The 22,098-nt window shown below is 38.0% G+C and overlaps 1 protein-coding gene across 5 annotated transcripts in view; it reads right to left on the minus strand.

The window, feature by feature from the left end:
• Positions 1-3,128: 3,128 nt before the first annotated feature.
• Positions 3,129-22,098, minus strand: part of LOC127068325 (acid sphingomyelinase-like phosphodiesterase 3b) — a 32,616-nt gene continuing 13,646 nt past the window's right edge. For 3 of the 5 annotated variants that reach the window (XM_051004357.1, XM_051004354.1, XM_051004352.1), the window contains exons 2-10: positions 15,921-15,994; positions 15,078-15,146; positions 13,316-13,487; positions 11,918-12,120; positions 11,643-11,839; positions 7,035-7,215; positions 6,574-6,686; positions 6,311-6,486; positions 3,129-4,506 (exon numbers count right to left, since the gene is read on the minus strand). In XM_051004357.1, coding sequence (XP_050860314.1) covers positions 4,245-4,506; positions 6,311-6,486; positions 6,574-6,686; positions 7,035-7,215; positions 11,643-11,839; positions 11,918-12,120; positions 13,316-13,487; positions 15,078-15,146; positions 15,921-15,978 — 1,431 coding nt within the window. In that variant the 5' untranslated portion in view covers positions 15,979-15,994 and the 3' untranslated portion in view covers positions 3,129-4,244. Of the gene's footprint in view, positions 4,507-6,310; positions 6,487-6,573; positions 6,687-7,034; positions 7,216-11,642; positions 11,840-11,917; positions 12,121-13,315; positions 13,488-15,077; positions 15,147-15,920; positions 16,012-18,799; positions 18,955-22,098 lie in introns of those variants that run through there. The other 2 variants (XM_051004358.1, XM_051004353.1) reach the window with 2 other exon arrangements.

The following is a 22,098-nucleotide window of genomic DNA, read 5'->3' on the forward strand; positions in this document are numbered from 1 at the left end:
TCTAATTAATTTTCGGACGGTGTTTTAATTGATATAGTACTTCTTTTTTTCTCTTTCTTTCTTTCTTTATTTTCATTATAGAAAATATTATCTTTTAGAGGAAACGTCCAATAGAATATCCTACGTGTTCTAATTAGCGACAGACGGGAGGAAAAATAAAAAGGAATGGAAATAAAGAAAAGCGGAATACTGAAAAGTATTCCGATATAAATGTCAGAAAAATAAATCAGTATTTTGTTTGAAGAACATTAAGAGCATTTTCGTTGGGAGACTGATGAAAAAAAAAAAAAAAAAAAGAGAGAGAGAGAGAGGACAAGAAAAATAGGAAAAAACGAGCAAGAAGGAGAAGAGAAGAGGGGGAAAAAGAAAACAATATTCTCTCGTCAGACTTTCAAGCGCAATAAAAATCCTACGACATCGTACAGTTTTAACGAGCTTCGATGATACGCGCAGAGCTCGTACGTGGTCTTTTTCCAGCTGCGTGAGCAACATGCGAATAACGTCATCACGAACCTACTCGCATACGCGTACCTAGCTAGTTCCATTGCGGTTTGCTTTGAAAAATAAAATAAAACGATTAAAGGGATGGCGAAGCTAACGGAAAATAAGATAGAAAAAAGAAAGTGTTTGAAAATACAATCGGTCTAACACATTATCAAATTATTTTTGAAGGAGCGACGATATTTTCAACGATAACGAAATAATAATAAATAATAAATATGTTTACTGATTATAATCGTAAAGAAGAATCTATTTTTCTTTTCTTTTATTTTTTTAATTTATCTACGTGCATCATGAAAATGGAGAAATAAGACGGGAATAACTTTGAAAATTTGAACGAATAAGAAGATTGCATATAAAATTATAATATGAATCGGTTTCAATAATATAGTTTATTGTAAAATACATGATACAGTGAACACAGAGAGATATCTCACTCAAATCGTATTATTCGTTTGGAGGAATCCTTTCTTAACGTGCGTGCACCATCGGTATTCCATTTTATACGTACATAAAACATTTTCTTTCAAGAGCTTTGCAAGTTTTAGGAAGGGAAAGGAAGGAAAAAAAAAAGAGATTAGAAATTTCTTTTTTACATTTTCCTCGTAAAAATAGTATTTTACTCGCGTTGCCGTTATCGCGAAGGGAATTGTTACTTTTTACATTTTATAACTCAGCTATTTGAATTGAAAGAATCACGTTTGCATGAGGACATATATAACATACGTACATACACACACGCATATATATATAAATATATGTGTGTGTGTGAAGTAATTCGTACGTATAAAAAAAGAAAGGCGAGAATGTCATTGCGGAAACTTCATAAAAAACAAAGCTTTTTCTCTACTATCGAGGCAAAACAAGGTACAAGTATTGCGAATACATGTACGATCAAACGTAGTTGGTATGTATGTATGTACTCTCGCTTCCATTTGATCTGTAAACATCCACTTTGATGAAGCCCACAAGCGATAAACATACACATTCGATATACGTGATCTACGTGACGGAAGAAGGATACGTTTCCTCGATCAAAATGGAGTATATTTTCGAATAAAGACCTGATCGACCAGAGAATATTTCTATTTCCTATTTTTGTAGTATCGTTATTGAAAATACTGCTATTGTTCCAGGTTATTCGTTCGTAGGTTTTATAATATAAAAAGAAAAGAAAAGAAAAGAAAAAATAAATAAACAAAAAGGGGAAAACGCATATGAAATATCGTGAATATTGTTTAATCGAAAAGTTGAGTTTATAGATAAACGTTTGGGTTCATTGGAGTTGAGAACCATCGTCTACTCTCTCTCTCTCTCTCTCTCTCTCTCTCTCTCTCTCTCTCTCTCTCTCTCTCTCTCTCTCTCTCTTATGGTTCTATGTATAGTACTGTATTATGACTAGGATATGCTGTACACGATAATTCCAGAAGACAGAGAGTGGCAAAAGCAGCAGCACCAGCAGCACCAACAGCCCAGCACCAGCAACCGGAGCAACCACAAAGAGAAAAAGCAGAGGAAGGTTGCATGCTTCCTGCTGCCAGAGGCACTGTATTAAGTCCGTATAGCGTCGAGATTTATTATGTTAAATAAGTCCTAATTTGCGTCCAAAAATCTTTCTCCTTGTCTCGTTCTCTGGACGTACAGTTTCTACAGAAGAAGATAAAAAAAAAAAGAAAGGAATATTTGAGAATATTTGAGAAGGATTTTTCAAATATTCCATTTTTCAAATAGGTACATTTGAAAACATAGACACAATTATTTTTACTAAATTCTCGCACATCGACGATAACTCCAATTAAGAATTCTACAACGATCTTCGTTTTCCAGTTGTGATTTCATATAGGGAACTTCGGATCTCATTAAGCTAGCAAAATTCTCACATTTTCTGTTAAATGACCCCCTCGAGTTAATGAACAACTTATCTTCATATCCGTTGTCACTTGGTATTTCGAAGCAGAGCTCGTTTCAGGAACTCCACTTGGTACTAACTATACCGGCTATGAAATTAATTGCGATTTTCCCTACTCTGTCCCGTTATATTCTACTGGTATAGGTATAGACATACATACATATACATATATATATATATATATATATATATATATATATGTATATATATTTATATATATTGGCGGCATTTATTAAGCTTTCGTTGAAATCTAGCATTGAAATTTCATTAGGTATTGTGAACAAAGACTACAAAGGATTGAACATTATCTGGATTTGTTTTTAAAGCGTTAACAATATTTTTTAATTATAATCCAACATTTAAAAATAATTTAACGATTTGTATATAACGAAATCGAACGAGGTAATTTGATAATGCGGTCCATTGAGCGGAAATTTTCTTTGATTTCTCTTTTTTCTTTTTTTTTTTTTTTTTTTTTTCTTCGTCAGACTTTGCTCGGATAATTTCAGAAACATTTCGTTCCATCGGTCGAAATTTCAATTTATTCGATTAACGTTTTAACGCTACTTTTCTCCCCACAGTTAATTTCATTCTCGTTTCTTTTTACTACGATAATTCTTTTTTCTTTTTTCTTTTACTCCATACCGATGGTACGATCGAATGGACGATTTCGATGAAGGGAAGAAGGGAAGAAGGGGAGGATTTAATGAAAGAAAACTTTTCATACAAATCCATGAATCCTTTATTAAGAAATACTGCATCGTTTCGACAATCGCAAAATGGTGGTACGAATATAATGGCTCTTTAAGCTATGCATTCCGACGTTGTCACTTTCCCGAGTCGTCGACTCCGCTCAAAGCCTCTCACCCCCTTTAAAGAACACAACAACGTTGACTTTGGCAAACAATAGAGCAATGATAAAACGAACGTTCCAGATCCAGTATAATCATCCGTCATTCGCGTTTCGAAAAACGTTCCATTCGATCAACGTCCTAACCATCCGAGAAACGCTGGAAGATGTAGGTTTATATATACAACGTAACGAAAAGAAAGGGTAAGAAGGAGAAAAAGAAAAAGTGGTAAAAGAAGAAAGAGTAGAAAAAATAAAATAAAAAAGAAGAAGAAGAAGAAGAATAAGAGGATAAGGGTTTCCGAGCAGAAAATCTAGAAAAGCAGCCGTCAGGTCGACCGAGAAAATTTCTAGTCCGACTCGCGATAGCGTAGATAATGTTGCGGGGGCGAAAATGGAAGTGGAAATCTCGTTTTGCCGATGGCACGAACACGATTCGATGTTAGAGGAGAATGAGGAAGAGAAGGAGGTGGATGAGGAAGAGGAAGAAGAGGTGGAGTAGGAAAATTTCAACGATTCCAATCATTCCGTTGGACGATATTCGCATTTATCCTTAAAAACACCGAATACGATGTGACTATCGTAGAGTACCCACATGTAGGATCTAGGAAAAAAGAATAAAGATGTCGGTAAAAGGGGTGGTTAGGTAAAAAGGAGTATGAGGATAAGAAAAGGAGAAAGAGAGAAAGAGAGAGAAGGAAGGAGACAAAGGAGATCGCGCTTGCGACGTTCTTTACGTCGAGATACGTTCGCCATTATAGTCGGCTATCCTAGAACGAGGATTTACTTATCTCGACGAAGAGAGTGCGGGCGCTTCGACCCTGATTCTCGGGACGACACGATGACTAAAGAAGAAACGTAGCTGTATTTGTATCTCTGCATGTGTGAGATGTAAGTGTCTTAGTAAATGTTCGTGTAAGCGGCCGCGGCGGAGGTGACAGCTTCGATCGTAGCCGCTCCGAGAGAGCTCTTCGTTTCCGCATCCTACCGGTTTTGCAGTAGATTTACGAACAGCAAAAGGAGGAATAGCAAGATATGGACGAGAGACAGGCTGCGATACGTCGTCGAGGTGCCTCTGGATGCCAATGGATATGCGTAGGAGGCGTAACACTGCTTGAACAAGTTCACGTTGAGTCGGGTAACTGTGCAATAATGATGCAAAGCACAGACTCCGTTCAAAGGACCGCCGCAACCCCAAATCGACTCGACCTCGCGTTGCAGTGATACCGTGTTAGCTGCGTAATACCTGCACATAAGAGAAAGTACTTTGCAAGAGTCCTTGCAAGGTTAATACGATCATGAAACATAGCATGATTCGTTAATGTTACATTTAGATTTCGATCTTTCGGCTGATCAATCACGACGGATTGGACATTTTGATAAATCTACTCGCTAACTCTTGATGTGTTTTTGTGCTCTGATATTCAAAATTTCTTTATTTCACGAATCATTCTATGTAGTTTGTCGAATAGGTATATGACTATCGAAATTTCGTATATATATATTTGTACGATAAAATAGTTTTGTTATTTTTTTCTTCTTTTTTTTTGTTTTCTATAGAGTATATCATTCTTTCGACGTTTAGTTTATTTAATATCATCGATTCCGTAGAAATTCGTGTTTCCATTCCGTTCGTTGTACGTCGATTGACAAAAGTACGCTTTCCGATAATATTTGACTTCTTGAAAGCTGCTCTCTCGGGGACTTATTATAGCTCTTGCTCGTCACAAGTTTGTTTCAAAGTTCCACAAGTTCTCCCTCTTTCTCTCTCCCCCTCTCTCCTGCTTCTATCCGTCTCGTTTAGAAACCGTGTTTTTTTTTTCTTCTCTTTTTTTTCTTTAATTATTCATCGATTTACTTCAACTCGCACGACAGACATTCGCTATGATTAATTATTCTAATCGTACTTTATACACGCTCGAAATAAAATTGCATGTATATGCTGTAACTATAGTGATCGTTATTTCGAGTCTCATAGAAAGAGTAAATACAAGGGTATATCCGGCGGTGGTCGAGATGAACATCGATAAAAATGTTTGTCACGTTCGTTTGGAGCACTGTACTAGAATATCAAACGTCTCTGTACTTTTGACGGATCGTCGGTCAGCCCGGCACGAGTTTTTTATTCGTTACGTATTTACTTTTTTGTCGAAAGATATTATCTCACTTAAGAATTCGCTTTAATTTTTCGTCGGTTCACACATACACATATACATATACATATACACACACACACACATATATATATATATTTATAAACATAATACGTATATTGATAAAATACATGAAATGTGTGGTGGTTTCGATCGACCGTATCGGGACGACCATTAGCATCGTAATGGCGCGATTGCCTCGAAAAGGGCAGACAGCTATCTGCTCTACTTGCCTGAAATTATTATCGCGGATAATTGCGTACAGAAGTATGGGAATTATTAATAGTAGACCGATTCACCGTGATACGAAATATCTCACGCAACCGTCAAATTGTAATATCGTGCTAGCTCGAGACTCGAAACTTCCTGTTCTCTCTCTACTTCCTTCTCTCTCTCTCTCTCTGTGTGTGTGTGTGTGTGTGTGTGTGTGTGTGTGTATCTGTCTATCTCTCTCTTTCTCCTCCATCCTCTTTCTCTATTCCTCTCAGTTTGACTGGCACATTAGATTTTAATGATTTCGAGGAAACTAATTAATGCCAGATGTTAGTATCATATGTACTACGAAAACGAGAGCTGTTCGAATACAATTAATATAATCGTCCCTTTTTTTTCTATGTTATATGAAAAATTGTAGCTATAATTAAGAGATACACATAATACGAATGCACGATTTCCAAATTTGATCAATTTCATTGTGGATCCACGAGAATCGAGTGGGATCGATCGAGAAAAAAAAATAAGAGACAAAAAATGACAGAAAAAAAAATTCAATCGCAGAGATATTTTTAACGAAATCCTATCCATCTACTTTCGTCGACGTTTTAAAGATGTTAAAAAAGTTAACCAACTTCCAATTTTATCTGATGGCATTCTAAAAAAAGGTCATTAATTACGTACCTTACGAAAGCGTTGTCTCTGGTTTGCGTGAATCGATCGGCAAGATCATGCAGGCTGATCGCAGTTATCTCCTTCAGTTTGTAATAATCTAAGAGGGAATACTCGATCTTCCAATCTGCCAAGCCTTGCTTATTGGCCTCCATTAGATCAAGATAATACTGCTTATAATCCAGAACCTGTGAACAGGAAAAAAGATATCCCGATAATCGCCACTGATTCCTTGATTTAAGGAGACTCGGTTCATCCTGGAATTTATTACTTACTTGTCCTGTACCAGTTTCAAATTCGTACAGTCTCAATCCGGGATTGTTGGGTCCTCCCCCTGGTGTATTCGGCGTTATACTAGGGGCTATCATTATCCAAGAGACAGGATTTCCTATCGAGACGTAATACGTACGTAAAAGAATACAAAAAAAAAAAGAAAGATAAAATCGAAGATATATCTTGAAACGAGTTTACAAAAAAAAAAAAAAAAATAAAAGAGAGAGAAAAAAAACCCCGTTAATAATTTAATCAATGAATATTTTTCCAAGTATTCGGAGGATTTTCTTTATGAAGTAAAAATGTTGAAATTAATTAGGACATTAAATTTGGACATCGCTAATGAGCCATTCGGATTTCGAAGTGAGAATGAAATGAAAAGAAAGAAAGCGTGTCCTCATTTTCTTTTTTTTTCTCTTTTCTTTTCTTTTTTCTCTTTTTTTTTTTTTTTCTGAAAGCGTACCAGTGTCACTGTAGATGACACGAAACGTGTCAGAGTGCCAGTGCCCGAAGAACTGTCCGCGTATGATGTCCGCATTTTGACGTACCACCTGAAGGTACTTGGCGTTGTGCCTCTCGTTCAGGGTTGCGGCACCGCTCTCGCGATCGTCAACTCCTGGTGGTGTGTGACCGACGATGAACACCTGCTCCACCAGAAAGTAATGTCACACACTCTTTTAGAACCTTACCGTCAACTTTGTCACGTGAGTATACAAGTTAACTAAATATACCCTTGATGCGAGTCACGTACGGACACGTGTGAGTTAGCCTCAAGAGGGAGGGTGAAAGTTTCTCGTTACCAAACCGTAAATGGTTTGCGTATATTCTCTTTGCCGGTTTAAACAAACAAACAAACAAACAAAACCTACAAATATTTGTAGCAAGCGTTTCTGTCCTTCAGCTTGAAAAATATTTTTCTCTTTGTGAGATTAAGAAGATCGTACGTATAGCGTTCGAAAATAAAATTCAAACAAATCAATATAAATATATATATATATATATATTTATATATATATATATATATATATATTTATTTAACGTGATTATTCTCGGAAAAGAAAAAAGATGTATCAATATTATTGTACACGATCTATTATTCCATTGTATCTCGGTTTCTCCGAAAACTTTCGAAAAGATATCAAGGTTAAATAATTCTGCTTACGTTCGAAGATATATACATATACGTATGTACGTATTGCTTCGCAATGTTAGTCTCGTTTGAGTCGTCATTCGTATCGCATCTCTCGTGTTTACGTTATCTAAAGGTCGTTTTCTAAACTGAGATTTAACTGTAAACTGTAGAAAATTACGGAGATGGTGTAAAAGAAATTTAAACTCGACGTTATGGGTAATCGTATTCATGAAATGCATCTCTCTCTCTCTCTCTCTTTCTCTCTCTCTTTCGTATAAAGTCACGCATGATCATAGCGTATATCTCTCGTTTTCTTATAGAGATTCACGTCGGATGCTGCATACAGATCAAGTGGAAGGAAGTACCTATGTACGTAACACGCTAGAGACGCTCGATCGAGCACGTTCGTGAAATTAGCCTCTCCTCTCTTCTAGTTCTCCGATGATATCGTTCTACAGGCTCGATCCCAAAGCCGTCTACCGTCATCGCGATAGCATTTCCAGTAAAAGAACGATCTCGAGAACTTGGGAATGAGCAAAAATGGGAACGGAATCGGACAGTAGACAAAGGGAGGAAAGAAAAGTTACTAATGTTGATGGGATGAAACGTCGGAAGAGAGACTAACTTCTTTTCTTCGTTCGTTTTAGGATCGTTTTCCGGCGAACGCCATTTTAGAAGAGAAAGAATGAGAGAACGAGAGAGAGGGAAAGAGAGAGATGATTTGATAAGAAGAGGTAGGAGAAATGGGAAAAGATGGAGGAAGTGCTTCGAACGGCGGAAGTAATTAGATCGATAATAACTTCCTATTTGCTTAACTTATCGGATATTTCAAGAAGGTGTATATATATATGCGCGCGTGTGTGTGTGTGTATTACTTTTTCATTAACCATTATTACTCGATCCTGAGTTTCCTATCAGATTCGAAGTTGAAATTTTCTTGATTGTCTATGACATTGAAAACAGTATTCGAAAACATCTTAAAGTAATTCATATCGCGTAGATTTATTTTATTTTCAATGGTAAAGTATTTAATCTCTTCCGACATTAATCCATTATGAAGTTCGCTATAGTAATCCGTATACCGAAATCCGAGTAGCGAACAAACAAGAGGAAACTAGAGACGACGCGTTGTTCTCGATGCTTACATTCGGTCGATGAGCTTTCCTACGATATTCTCAACTCGATATATACACGCGGACTCACCGGTTAGGACAACAGATGTACAAGACAACTATGTTCGTATCGTCTTTCATCGAGTTAGAATATATCTTTATCCACGTAGATATAGGTACGTATGGTTGATTTAGGGATTTTCCGTAGATGTAAGCATTCTAATTACGAGACGATAATAATAGAATCGTTCCTTGTTTTGACGAAAGAAAGAACGATAATAAAGTAATAAATTGGATTTATTCTACTTCTTTTTCTTTTTTTTTTTGAGAGAGAGAGAGAACTTTGTTATTATATAGCGTTAACTAATCATCAGTCTCTTTATCGATTAGCAATAATCTAACGTAACGTAATAATCGAATGAAAAAGTTTGAACAAGGAGAAAAAGAGAGAAAGAAAGACAGAGAATAAATGACGTATTTCTATTTGAAAATAACAATGGGGAAAGTAGGTAAAAGGTGCAAGACTCACATAGTACCATTCACCTGGACAGAAACGAATCCGACGAGACGACAATAGGGACGCTGATTGGTCAGTTTTGCCGCTGACGCGCTTAAACGGCCCGTAATTTGTAATCGTATTATCGGCCTGTCGAGAATCGATCGATTCCCTCGTCGTTGCCATACCGTTTCCTAACTCTATCCTCGGTTTTCGAGTTGGCTCGGAGGTTCGGATCGAGAAAACCGAAACTGCTTATGGATTACTACAACCTACGGATTATAGCCCAATCGACGTTAAATCGGATGTTCTATACATTTGATCGGTTAGAAGATTTTCGAAAAATGCATTGAGAGCTTTCTCTTTCTATAATCTCGAACAAAAATGAGTATCGAAAATTTCAGATAATATCAATTTTTCGTTTGGTCCAAATCTACTTTCTGTAATCTCTCATTTGTTATTTCGTTTGATCTGTTTTTCAAAACTATTAAACGTTGGAACATTCTCATTTCATTAAATATCGATAACGAATCCCAATAAAGTTATCGATATTCATACGTTTTCATAGCCGAGTAATATTTTCCCGAGTTTCCCCAATGATCGCATTAATTTCATTCGCTGGCTCGCGAAAACCGATCAAAGCTAAAGCTTAGAAATGGTTCGACAGAACAAACAAGGGTCGGATGGAACGACGTAGATACCTTCGATATATTTCCTTTCCTTCTTTCATAAACTTTTATCCACCTTTCTCGACAACCCATATGGAACTTTTATTTTATTAAACTTTCCCGAAATAACTCGTAAAGAAATTTCAAACTCGTTGAAACGATTTCTAGAGAGTTTTCTGTGTTTAAGGGATTACGTCAGCCTTGAACTTCACGACGGATGAAAAATTCCTCTTTCATTGTAGTATATTTTTGTATAATCCTTGAGTCTTGAAAATATCATGAAATGAAATAGCTGACTCTCTGAGTCTATTTTACTGAGAGAACATTTATAGATTTGAAGAATGCCATAAGCCTCTAACAAAGATCTGAGATCTCGGAAGAACGTCGGAGGAGAGAGAGAGAGAGAGAGAGAGAGAGGTAGAAGTAGAGATAGAGATAGAGATAGAGATGGAGAGAGATAGAGATAGAATAGAATAGAATCCCTTTGGTATCCTATAGAGGTGACAATACCATCGTGGGAAATGTACGATCCATAGCTATTGGAGCGTGCTACGAAATGCCAGGACTGCTTACGTTCGTGTGTACTTATGTGTCAGATATGGTGGCTATGGTGTATCGTACGGAGAATGTTATATCGATATGGTGGTTAATACCGATCGGGATCAATGGCATAGGCGTGCAACGACGTATGTATATGGGAGTTGGTACCTCGTCGTCCATAGAATACGAAGTCCTTCCATAATTTATCGATAGCCGGTTGCATCGTATACTCGCGTAGGAAAAGCCCAAGTAAGCTCCTCCTCGCGTATGTCGTCCTCGTTCTATGCGCCTTAGGGCATAATCGATAACCGATAAGTTTGAGCCGCGATATTTGTCCCTTCCCCCTCCAGACCGTTCTTCTTCCAACGTCAGTTCGTCCAACGAACGTTTCCCCAAGATTTTTCTTAGGAAAATGTTACCAGTTAACTCCTGCCAGATAGTCCTTCTTCGTTCTTAGATTTGACGTGAAATAGGAATTTCGTCGGAGAAAAATTGGTCCTACTCTTTCTCTCTCTCTCTCTCTCTCTCTCTCTTTCTCTCTTTCATTCTCTCTGATCCATCAAAGGGAGCCAGATGGATCGTAAAAATTGTCCGATTAACGATATCGTGATTGAAGTAATCCTTCAAAGTGATCGAAAGAGAAAGAAGAGACTAAGTAACTAACGAGTAGATATAATAATGGGGGGAGTTTTGATCCAAGTAACGATTAGGCGTAACCTATGAAAGGGAAAGTGAGATCTCCATCGTCCTCGATGGCGATCGTTCTGGCATAGTCGAGCTAAGGATGGACTTTGTGTGCTTCGTCGATAAATCATGTCCTGTCAGGTTTTGACGGGCGATCAACGGAATCTCATTTGCGAGCGTGTCTCGTGTACATAACCACCTAGGTGGTATTAACGCTGGCAAAGCTTTCAAACGAATTCTACGTCTCCTGTTAATACCCTGGCGATCACTTGATCCTTTTAATTATCGAACTTCCTCCGTTAATACACGTACTGTACGATACTTAGCGACTATGTTGGACTTGTAATTAGTTAGGTTAATGGCACGTTCCTCTAACCACCCAAAACCGACAAACTCGATAACACCGTGAAATAATTGATAAAATTAATTTCGAACCTACCGCTTTATCTTCTTTCCGAGCCTTTTTCAACACGGATTCGAACCAGTGCCATTGCCCAAATGGATCCTGGGAGCTATCAACGGTGATACCGCTGGTTCGATGTGCCATACGATTTTCCGATAGATCCATCCAAAGGTTCGTGTTGAGGAAGACGATCAGATATTTCTCCGAGCTCTGTTCGATCGTGTAATAGCCAGCTGTAATTATACGATAAATGGGATAACAATTTTTCTTTCCTCTTGTTCGTAAACATTGACTCGATTGTTCAAACCAACCTCTTAAATATGTATCCATGGCTTCTTGAGGCAACCATTGTTGCCAGAGTAGAGAGAGTTGCTCGAAGCTCACGCCTATGTCTTCGTGTCCCAATGCAGGAAACACAAATTGCGCCTTGAACGTGCGGGACAACAGATCAGTCAAATTCTGCAAATACTGCAGTCGAAGCTCGCCGCTCATGGCTGTACGCGTCAGCGCGTCACTGCAACAAGTAGTTACGACCTCGTTAGCCTTAGTCGCACTCGCTAGGGATTACTACGAGAAGTGGTGACCATGGTCGATAGACGGTTCGATAGTAATGTCAGTCTACGAAGAAACGATAAGGAGGAGAGTAACAATTCTTCCTTTGAGGCCGCGTAACAAACTTTTATGTTCTCCATCGATATAACTAACTAGTTAAGTCTGTTATTCTTTTCTTTTCCTCTCTCTCTCTCTCTCTCTCTCTTTCTTTTCTTTTTTTCATCTTTCGTTTCTTCTTTTTCACTCCGAACTAAAGTATCTTTTAACTCGGCCAATTTTATTCCACGTTGAACAATCTTTATACCACGAAGAGGGTACAGCGCGAACGAATTCTTTTCAACGAGTATAAAAAGATTCGCCTATTATAGTATATTCGATCACGTATAAATCTATAATTAAAACGAAAAACAGTCCTTTTAATAGGTCGGTATAAATCAAAGTTGCGAACAAACGTTACGCATGAATTGGAATGCGATTAATAATTAATACAATATACGGATTAAACTAATGAGTTGATTACAATAGGGGGATACGAATTTCGCAATTCACCGATTATCAAGTCGGTCAATTTAATTATTATTGTTGGCAAAATATACCTATACACTATACGAATATATATGTGTGTGTGTATTGTATAGAGCTAAATCACGTTGTTTTATCAAAAATGTCGAAACGATTCGAGCTTGAATTTCCCAACTCGGCGCTCTTTTCCGTGTGCGTGCATACATATTTCTCTTTACGGTATTACGATGTAAACCTGTACATGTGCACGCCATTCTGTCGACTTTAATCGTGGCAGAGTTTTGCGAGATTATAACGCGAGCAAACGAAGGCGCAAACGCGTACGTTGACCCGAACGAACGAATGAACGAACGAAATAAAATTTATTTTATATACGCGAAAAGATTCTCGTTGTTTTCGAAAAAAAAGGAAGAGAGAGAGAGAGAGAGAGAGAGAGAGAGAGAGAGAGAGAAAGAAAAGAACATTCCCCGTAGAGTTTACAATTCGTGCTAGTTAACGTTCTATAAAAATTCAGATGGTGAATTAAATTTAGAAAGAACGACGCGTGAAAATGTTTATTGCACTTTATTGCACTTTATTGCACTTGGTTGCTCTTTTCGAGTGCAACGAAGTTCGAGTCGAACCTTTCGACCTACCCCGTCCACAGGACGAATTCGATTCCTTCGTCGTGTTTTGATTCCATTGCCTGTGCTGCTGATTCGATCAATGCCCATGGCGTATCACAGCTATAGTCACCAAACTGTCCAGCCAGCTTTCTGTCGAGTCTGCTCGGAACCCCTTCAATGTTGTTTCTCGTATTCCAGCAGACTAGAACGAGGATCAGATGAGATCGATAGAGAGGGTGAAAACTCATTAGAACCGTTCGTTTTTTATTTTTCATATAACTTTGACTTTTTTTTCTTTTTCTTTCTTTTTTTTTTTCTTCGAGAACTCCGCCGTAATTTACGAGATAAGACGTTACTTTAATCCGTAGAATTAATTTTTGTAATGTTCTTGCGGTACTTGGGAAAAGAAAAAAAAGAAAAGAAAAAAAAAGAATAGAGAAAGAGAGAAAAAAAAAGAAAACAATTCTCATCCGTTCCATTTAAATATGCCATTTCTTGCTGTACCCGTCCTGACATCGAATTTTTCTTGTACAAGTTGAAACGTTCTAAAGTCGTTTGCAAATTTAATTAAATTAGTACGGCGAGAGACGTATAATTGAAAGGATTGCGAAATATCGTTGGTAACTCGTTGGAATCGAAAATAATACTCCGACGTATTTTTTCAGAGACGTCTTTTGATCGTCGTAATAGCTAACTATGCTAACTCGGGAGAAGAAAACGAGAAAGCAAGGAGATGTAAAAAAACAAAAAAAAAAAAGAAAGAAAGAAAGAAAACAAAAAAGAAAGAGAGAAAAAAAAAGGAAAACGCTGGAAGATAGCAACGTTTATGTATTTCATTTTTACGGACAAACTCTCTTATATTCTGTAAATTTCATCGGAATCGTTCGTCGGAGGAGTATACGGAGCGATGCTTCCATTTCAACTTTAATCTCGAATCTAACGAAGTATTTTAAAAAGTACGAATATTGCGGGCGTATACAAGTGGCAGGAAGGCAGGGAAAGGGAGGAGGGAAGGGGGAGAGGGTTGAGACCCTCCTCACGTTCTCGAGGCATGCCAAAGTTATAACGGCGGGCGCGAAAGCAACGAAATTCAGCAACTCCCTCGGAAGATTTTATTCCCGCGTTTTCTTCCCTTCACCCTTCTTCTCCCCCATCGAAATGTTTTCGCGCGGTTAACATCGTATGGCTGTAAGGGTGCTGTATATTCATAAAGGTGTATGTATTCGTGCGTGTGTTTTACGACTAGACTTGTATGCGTGCGTGCGTGGGTGGATGTGAGAGAGAAAGAGAAAAAGAGAGAGAGAGAGAGAGTGTATGCAGGCAAAAGAACGAGCACGGTTCTCACTCGTCACTATTAACGTCCAAGTGGCATGTAGGGGTGTATAGAGTGAGAGCGAGAGAGAGAGAGAGAGAGAGAGAGAGAGAGAGAGAGAGAACGAAAGAGAAGGGTGAAAAGAGGTATGGGGGAGGACTCGAGGGCAGCAGCAGCAATTTAAGCTACCGTTATTTCATGCAAACCTCGTGCCAGCTAGACGCGAGGAGATATTTCGAAACGATCGGTAAGTACATATATCGAAGATTTAAGTTTAAAATATATAGGTGTGAACACATATATTCCGATTATTTGAATATTTTTATTGTTGTGCGAGGTACGTCTACGTATATTTCCAAGGGTTGGGTGGGAGGGTCATAGGAGAGAATAAAAAAGAGGATATATAAAGGAAGTCTGGAATGGCAGAAAAATGGTAAGACGTATCAGCAGGAACATTATGCACGCAACGAGATGACTTACCACTCCCAGCATTTCCCTGGGTGCCGTACTTTGGATCATAGTGAATGTCGGTGATGTGCCAGAAATATCCTGAAACAGATAGTTCGTGATAGGAACGACAACGACAACGGCAGACGACGTCGTCTATTCGACTTTTTATTTGGCGCTTCCTACCCCGTGATATTATATGTATGTATATATATATATATATATATATATATATATATATATATATATACATAGTTTATTTTCGACATCGTCTACTCAAGATTACTAGGAGGGGCAAAGATTCGTACGTACGAGTAAAATCACGAAATCGAGACGAATGTGCGAAGCACATAACGCGATACTAACGTCTGAGAGGATACTTGATATAATTATTCCATCTTTAATGATGCTAAATGCTTCTCAACGTTCATTATACCGGTAGATTTTATCTCGTCAGATTTTTCATCAAATTATTCTTGAAAGTTCAATGAACAGTTTATTCACTATCGAAGGAATATTTCAAGGAAATTAAATTTACTCTTTTTTTTTTTTCTTCTCTTACAAAAATTTGATCGTACTTTCCGGTTATCGTGTAATTTCTTTCTTTTATATATATATATAGGTGTATATACATATATATTTTTTTTTTTAAAGAATAATCGATAAGAAAGATTGATAATTTTATTTTAATTTAAGTAAAGTCGACTTTTTTCATTGCTAAAAATTCGTATTGCACGCGTTATTAAACTCTTTAAGAGAAATATTAATACTTTACGATAGTAACAAAAGTGGTCTTTACTTTAGAAAAGCCATTCTATAGTATAGAACGATGAGATACGCGAGAAATAAGGGAATGGTGCGGTTACGCGTACTTGCCTATCTTTCCTTGTACAGCGCAAAACCACGAAAGCAGCATCAGGTAATCTCGGATCATTTTCCCGGTATTGAATCTGCAAGCATATTGATACTTCACCTTACCTATAAATATCGTCATATTAAATATTTTCAAAAATAAATATCTGGTAAGGAAACATTCTTCAAAATATTCAAAATAGTTGGTATCGATCGGGCAGAAAAAAAAGTAAAAAAAAAAAAAAAGAAAAAAAAACTGATTAATAGATCATCAAATAAAAAGTTATTCAAAACGGTGATCCGTGTCTTTAGAGAATATTTCCCAAGGGAGATCCAACTTTTTTTTTTTCTTTTCTTTTTTTTTTTATTTCAAGATTGCAAGAGTATGATATTAGACATTCTAAGAATCTCGCTCACAGTGCTTAACTCTTTAAGTCGCATCTAAGGGATTCCAAGCATGCATCTGAGAGTTAATAAACGAGGAAGGCGGATCACGCAGCCTTCCGCAAGGCTCTCTCTCTCTCTCTCTCTCTCTCTCTCTCTCACTTCTTTTTGACTTTCAAGAAAAAGAGAAGAGAGAGAGAGAAAGAGAGAGACAAAAAAAGAAAGGTAGAGAGATAGAGAAAGTGAGTGAGTAAGGGATGATGAAAGCGAAAGGAGAGAGAAAAAGAGAAAGACAGAGAGAGAGAGAGAGAGAGAGAGATCGTAAAAGGGCGAGCCAATATCCAGTGTTTCAGGTCGCACATCGTAAATCGTTTGACGATCCGAGCCGATATGACGAGCGAGGCGTATAAATAAGTACTCTTTACCGAATCGACGACTACTAACGACTATTGAGAATAAAAGCGATAAAAGGAAATTGACGAGACTTATCGATATTGCCCGAAGCATTCCTTCGAGACACGTAGAACTAAAAGAAGAGAAACAAAAAAAAACAAAAAAAAAGAAAAGAAAAAAAAAAGGAGAAAGAAGAAGCAAGAAATAAGCTCGCAAAATTCTATCTTGAATTCCATGAGAGCACATCGCGAAATGCTTTGCTATCCGCGAATGAGATATTACAGCACGCGTTATTTGTCGGTTGTGTAGAGAATTATTCAACAGGACCACTAGTCGCGAGCAGCGTTTCGGAAAGATCTATGCGTTTCAACGTTCACAAGGAAGGAATTCCGGTTTTGCTTTTGTGGAAACCTTTCTTTTTCGTTTAGTTAGCTAGCTGGCTAGCTAGGTAGGTAGATAGGTAGATAGGTAGGTAGGTTGTTAGTTAGGTAGGTAGATTTAGACGGAAAAATATTAATATTATTTCGTGTTTTAATCACGACGGATCTTTTTCGGACAATCCTGATGAACAATTATTTTCATTTTCCCCATAAGAGGATTTTATTTGATTGAACTCGAAGAGAGAACAGCACTGCATGCAGGACGAGTAAATCGTAGATCTAATTATGAGATTTAATTATTTTCTCAGAATATTTCTTTTCTGTTTCCATCATTAATGATACGCCATAATTGTGGAAAATCGTTAATGATACTGTTTTATATATGTAATATACGTGTATGTATGAGCCCAAATGGACAGTCAACATTTTATTTCTTGATAAACATGGATGCTATGGAATTTCGACTATTTTACGGGCAAAATTCGACTTGATCACCAATTCGAAGCGCGCTAACGAACCTTTCGAAAAGGCTGTATAATGTTCCAGGAAAATCGTTCGATTCTGTAGCCGAAAACGGAGCAACGCAATGAAGACTATCCAATAAACGTTCCGCAATACTCTGAAATCCCTTTGAATCAATCGAGCTCGTTCGTCAGATAGGAATAGAGATGGAAAGAGAGAGAATGTATATGTGTGTGTGTGTGTGTGAGAGAGAGAGGGTGGGAGGGAGGGAGGGAGAGAACTAAAGAGTGAGTAGAAAATGATTAGCGTGAGAGAGAGGGGGAGAGAAACAGGTGGACAGGCAGACAGACAGATTTGGACAAACAACATTAAAACTTCTGTCTAAACACTCCTTGAATGATAAACGGATTGGCAAGGCGTAATTGCGAATCACGCCCGTAATTCTGTCGGTCCTTCTATGCTCGGTTCGTCGTAAATTGAAATTCACGATGTTGGCCGATGCGAATTCCGAGTTTCCGTTTGGAATCGAGGCCCTGCTGCGTTTCTCTCACTCCGCGAATTACGTCTCGGACGTTTAACGCGATCGTACGTACGTATGTACGTTTCGGGGGATTGAACGGTGTGTTGCATTGGTGACGTAACTGAACGTATCAAGAGAGAGAGAGAGAGAGAAAGAGAACAAGCTCAGGGAGAGAGACCGAAACAGATTTGATCGTACTCGAGGGAACGTCATTATGGCTATTTGGTGGCTATCACTGTCCATATAGTCGCGATATATTAACCAATAACCGGTATCGCGCTAGCATTATGCGCACGACGTAAATGCATAGCTATCATTCGCTACTCTATCATTCTCATCTTCTTTTCTTTAGGGTGTCAATATTCCAGACGCCACTCATTACGACATCCGAGTTATACACCACTCCAACTATGCCGAACTTGTAACATCTGGATAATTAATTGCACCGACATTAAACGCGAACACGACTTCGTTTCTTTGCTGTCTCTCCTACCCCGTTCTATCCTTTTTTACAATGTCGATTTAATGAACTAATGGTTCTTCCGATAATCGATGATATTTGCCTATTCTTTTTTTCTTTTTCATTCTCTCTCTCTCTCTCTCTCTCTCTCTCTCTCTTTCTTTCTCTTTGTCTCTCTCTCTCTCTCTCTTTTCTTCAGACAAAAAGCAGATGGGCAGAGATTGTCTCTGAACTAATCGAATCTCTTAGGGTGGCATCGAGCTCGTTGGATAGCTCGGTCAAAGGGTGGCCGATAAATAATTACCAGTGACGTAGGACAAGCTGTGTAGGATAGTGCACAATCGTGTTCCTCTTCTTTCTTTTATTAACTGGTCTTCTGCTATGGCACAACGAGATACCCTCATCCTCTCTTCCTCTTCTCTCACTCTCTCTCTCTCTCTTTCTCTCTCTCTTTCTCTCTGTCGATCTATCTATCTATCTATCTCTCTCTCTCTTTTTATTTCACCTTTTACTATAGAACTCTCTTTCTCTCTTGATGTCGGATTTAAAAGGACTTAGCGGTACATTTGAAGCTGTTTTGTTTTTCTTTTTCATTTTCTTTTTCAACGAGACAACGAGTGTCAGATAATGTAATCTCAAGTTTTGTCGAACGATTCGTATTAAATAACTCGATGAAAAAAATTATTCGACGTTGTTTCAGTAATTACAAATCATATATCTTCCTTTCGTATATATTTTATAGCAATAATAAGTAAACAAATCGGATATTAATTCGATACTTTTATTGGCATGTTTACGTCGACGAATGATAAGCCGGCACTTTCTTCGGAATCGTTTCGCTTCATTTTCCCCCTTTGCTTCTGTTTCTTCTATATGTATGCATAACACGGATAGTCGTTTAAACGGTAGGAAGGAAATAATGAGCGCGTAAAGACTCTTACGCCGTAATAAGCTTTTTGTTCGAGTATTATTAGATCGTCGCAGCGCATAGAAAATAGCATACTATCTCTCTCTCTCTCTCTCTCTCTCTCTCTCTCTCTCTCTCTTTCTCTTTCTATCTTTAACATTCCGCTCGACTACTCGAAAACGCATCATAGACCTGGTTGATGACGAGCATATGAATATTCTCGTAAATGGTGTCCATCAAACGAAGCAGCCTAGAGATAGTAGTTTTCGAAATTCATAAAAGCGACTCTGCAAGCCTTTTGGCAGTTCCATTAACTCCTGGCTAGGCTTGGGAAAATCTCTCTCTGTTCGATTATTACTCGTGAAAAATGATGGCCTCCGAAAGGCCTTGAAAGTAGAGTTACTCGTTAATCGTTTCGCCATCTCTCTCTCTCTCTCTCTCTCTCTATTTTTATTTTTTTTATATTTTTTTTCTTTTATATATATATATATATTCCCGATCATAACGAAGCTCCAAAGTGTCTCCAAAAATCCGTCCCTCGTAATTATTGCGAATCGATACGCTCGCTATCAGACGACAGCGAACCGTTCAAAAATTTCGACGAAATAATGGAAGCGAAGTCGTTAATAGCCGCACGAAATCGTGCACATTAATTTAATAGCGGGTGGTCTGGCCAACAGCTTTAGCTTTACATTTTATAACGTAAAACTCGGCGTATCGTCGGTAGTCTTAGAAATATTAATTCGACCTTAATCCCCCCGACAGTTTTGCCCACGTTTTAACGATTTAATCCGAGCGATTCGAGCTTCGAAGAAGCTCCTTTTCTTACAATATAATACAGATAGACGTGTAATTATTGGTTCTTCTACGTCACTGATTAACGAACGAGCGTAAGCCGATGCCCTGTCTAAGCTTTGCTGGCTCTTAATACTTGATACGAATACGAGTAGGACGTGAGAAGCAGACAGAGATAGACAGAGAAAGAGACAGACAGACAGACAGACAGACAGAGAGAGAGAGAGAGAGAGAGAGAGAGAGAGATTCGACACAAACGTTGGCCTTTTCTCGAATCGAGCGATTACCACGATCACTGTTGCGGAAAACCATTTCTCTCTTGACTAGGGTAATCCTTAGCAACGTGAGCACCGTGAATCAACCGAAGATGTAGGAATCTTGAAGGAAAGACACGGAGACTTTCTCGTTTATCCTTCATTCGATATCGAGATTTAATGGTACGTCTTTTCACAATTCCACCAACCCGAGAAGATACTTGGTATCTTCGGTCTTCGAGAATAATGATTTCATTTATTTCCTTGGCTTATGATTTCCAAGTAAAGTATTATTCAAAGATCATTCTGTAGATCTCTCTCTCTCTCTCTCTTCAACGTTATATATTTTTATATTTTGTGAAAAAAAAAATAAAATAAAATAAAATAAAATAAAAGATGAAAAGAAAAGAAAAGGTCGTTCGAAACGGACGAGATTAATCGATGTTATAAAGGTAAAAAGGAAACGTGTGTTTTACGATAAGTCGCCGATCGATAAGTTCAGAAACGATTAGAAATAAAGCTAAACCAACAACAGATACTCGACTATGCGACGACAAAAGCTTAGCAAGCCTAGAACGTTTAATATGTTGCCTCTCTTCGGGTGCAGCTAGGTAAAACCAAATCGCGCTTCTCTGCACATTTCAGATTTGCCGTCCTATTTCCGGTATGTTAATACCCGCACGAACGAACGGTCGCCTTTTATTGTAAAATACTAGCGCCAACGGCTATATAACACCGCCATAATTTCCACGTACGTTCGTCGTCGTTCTCGTAAAACGAGGAACTATCGGCTTTCGTGGGAATTGCTTTTCTGCGATCTCCGAGTATTGCCACTATCAACGCCCACGATTAAGGCTTTATCATCTAACGTGACGATATATAATTAATCCCAACTAAATTAGCCTTTCCCCATTCTCGTTCCTCTTTTTTTGTTTTCTTCTTTCCTTCTTTTTCTTTTCTTTTCTTTTCTTTTCTTTTCTTCTCTTTATCTTTTTACTCTCTCTCTCTCTCTTTCTCTCTCTCGTTCGTACTAAAACGTTAGGCAACGTGCCAAGGACTATCAAAATCAACTCAACCCAAGTACAAATATATTTATCCGATCGAGCATCTCTAAAATGAGTTCGCTCTATTTTTTAACAGACCGTTCCTTCCTTTTATCTCTTCTAATCGTGATAAATTTGGTCTTACCAAGAAGAAGAAAAAGAATTCTCTCTTGGGAAATACGTATTGCATCATTGTTGTTGGTTCATGTTTCGTTATACATGTTTCTCTTTGTACCTTTACGAGCTTGGTAAACTCGTAAGCCGAGTAAGATGCATTCCTTAGCGAGGATTCAGAAAAGCGTAAGATTCTTTTGGAATGGTTGAACCTTTCTCAAAAAATTATTTTATCTAGCGAAAAGTCTTGCTACACCCTTTCCAATGGGAACCCTTCGTGCGTGGATATACAATGTGCGAACAAAGAAGTGGTTAGAGATAAACGTGTCAAAAATTTCTTGCCCGTTTACGACGAAATTGCGTGCCACGTCGACAGTGAAAGCTCGGTGGTTTAAACGTGCTGTGTCACGTGAAAGCTCTCGCTTTATATATATATATATAATATACACATACATACACATAGATACTCGTACATAGTGTACGAGAATAT

The sequence above is a fragment of the Vespula vulgaris genome, chromosome 13 (genome assembly GCF_905475345.1).
Source record: "Vespula vulgaris chromosome 13, iyVesVulg1.1, whole genome shotgun sequence".
Classification (NCBI taxonomy): domain Eukaryota; kingdom Metazoa; phylum Arthropoda; class Insecta; order Hymenoptera; family Vespidae; genus Vespula; species Vespula vulgaris.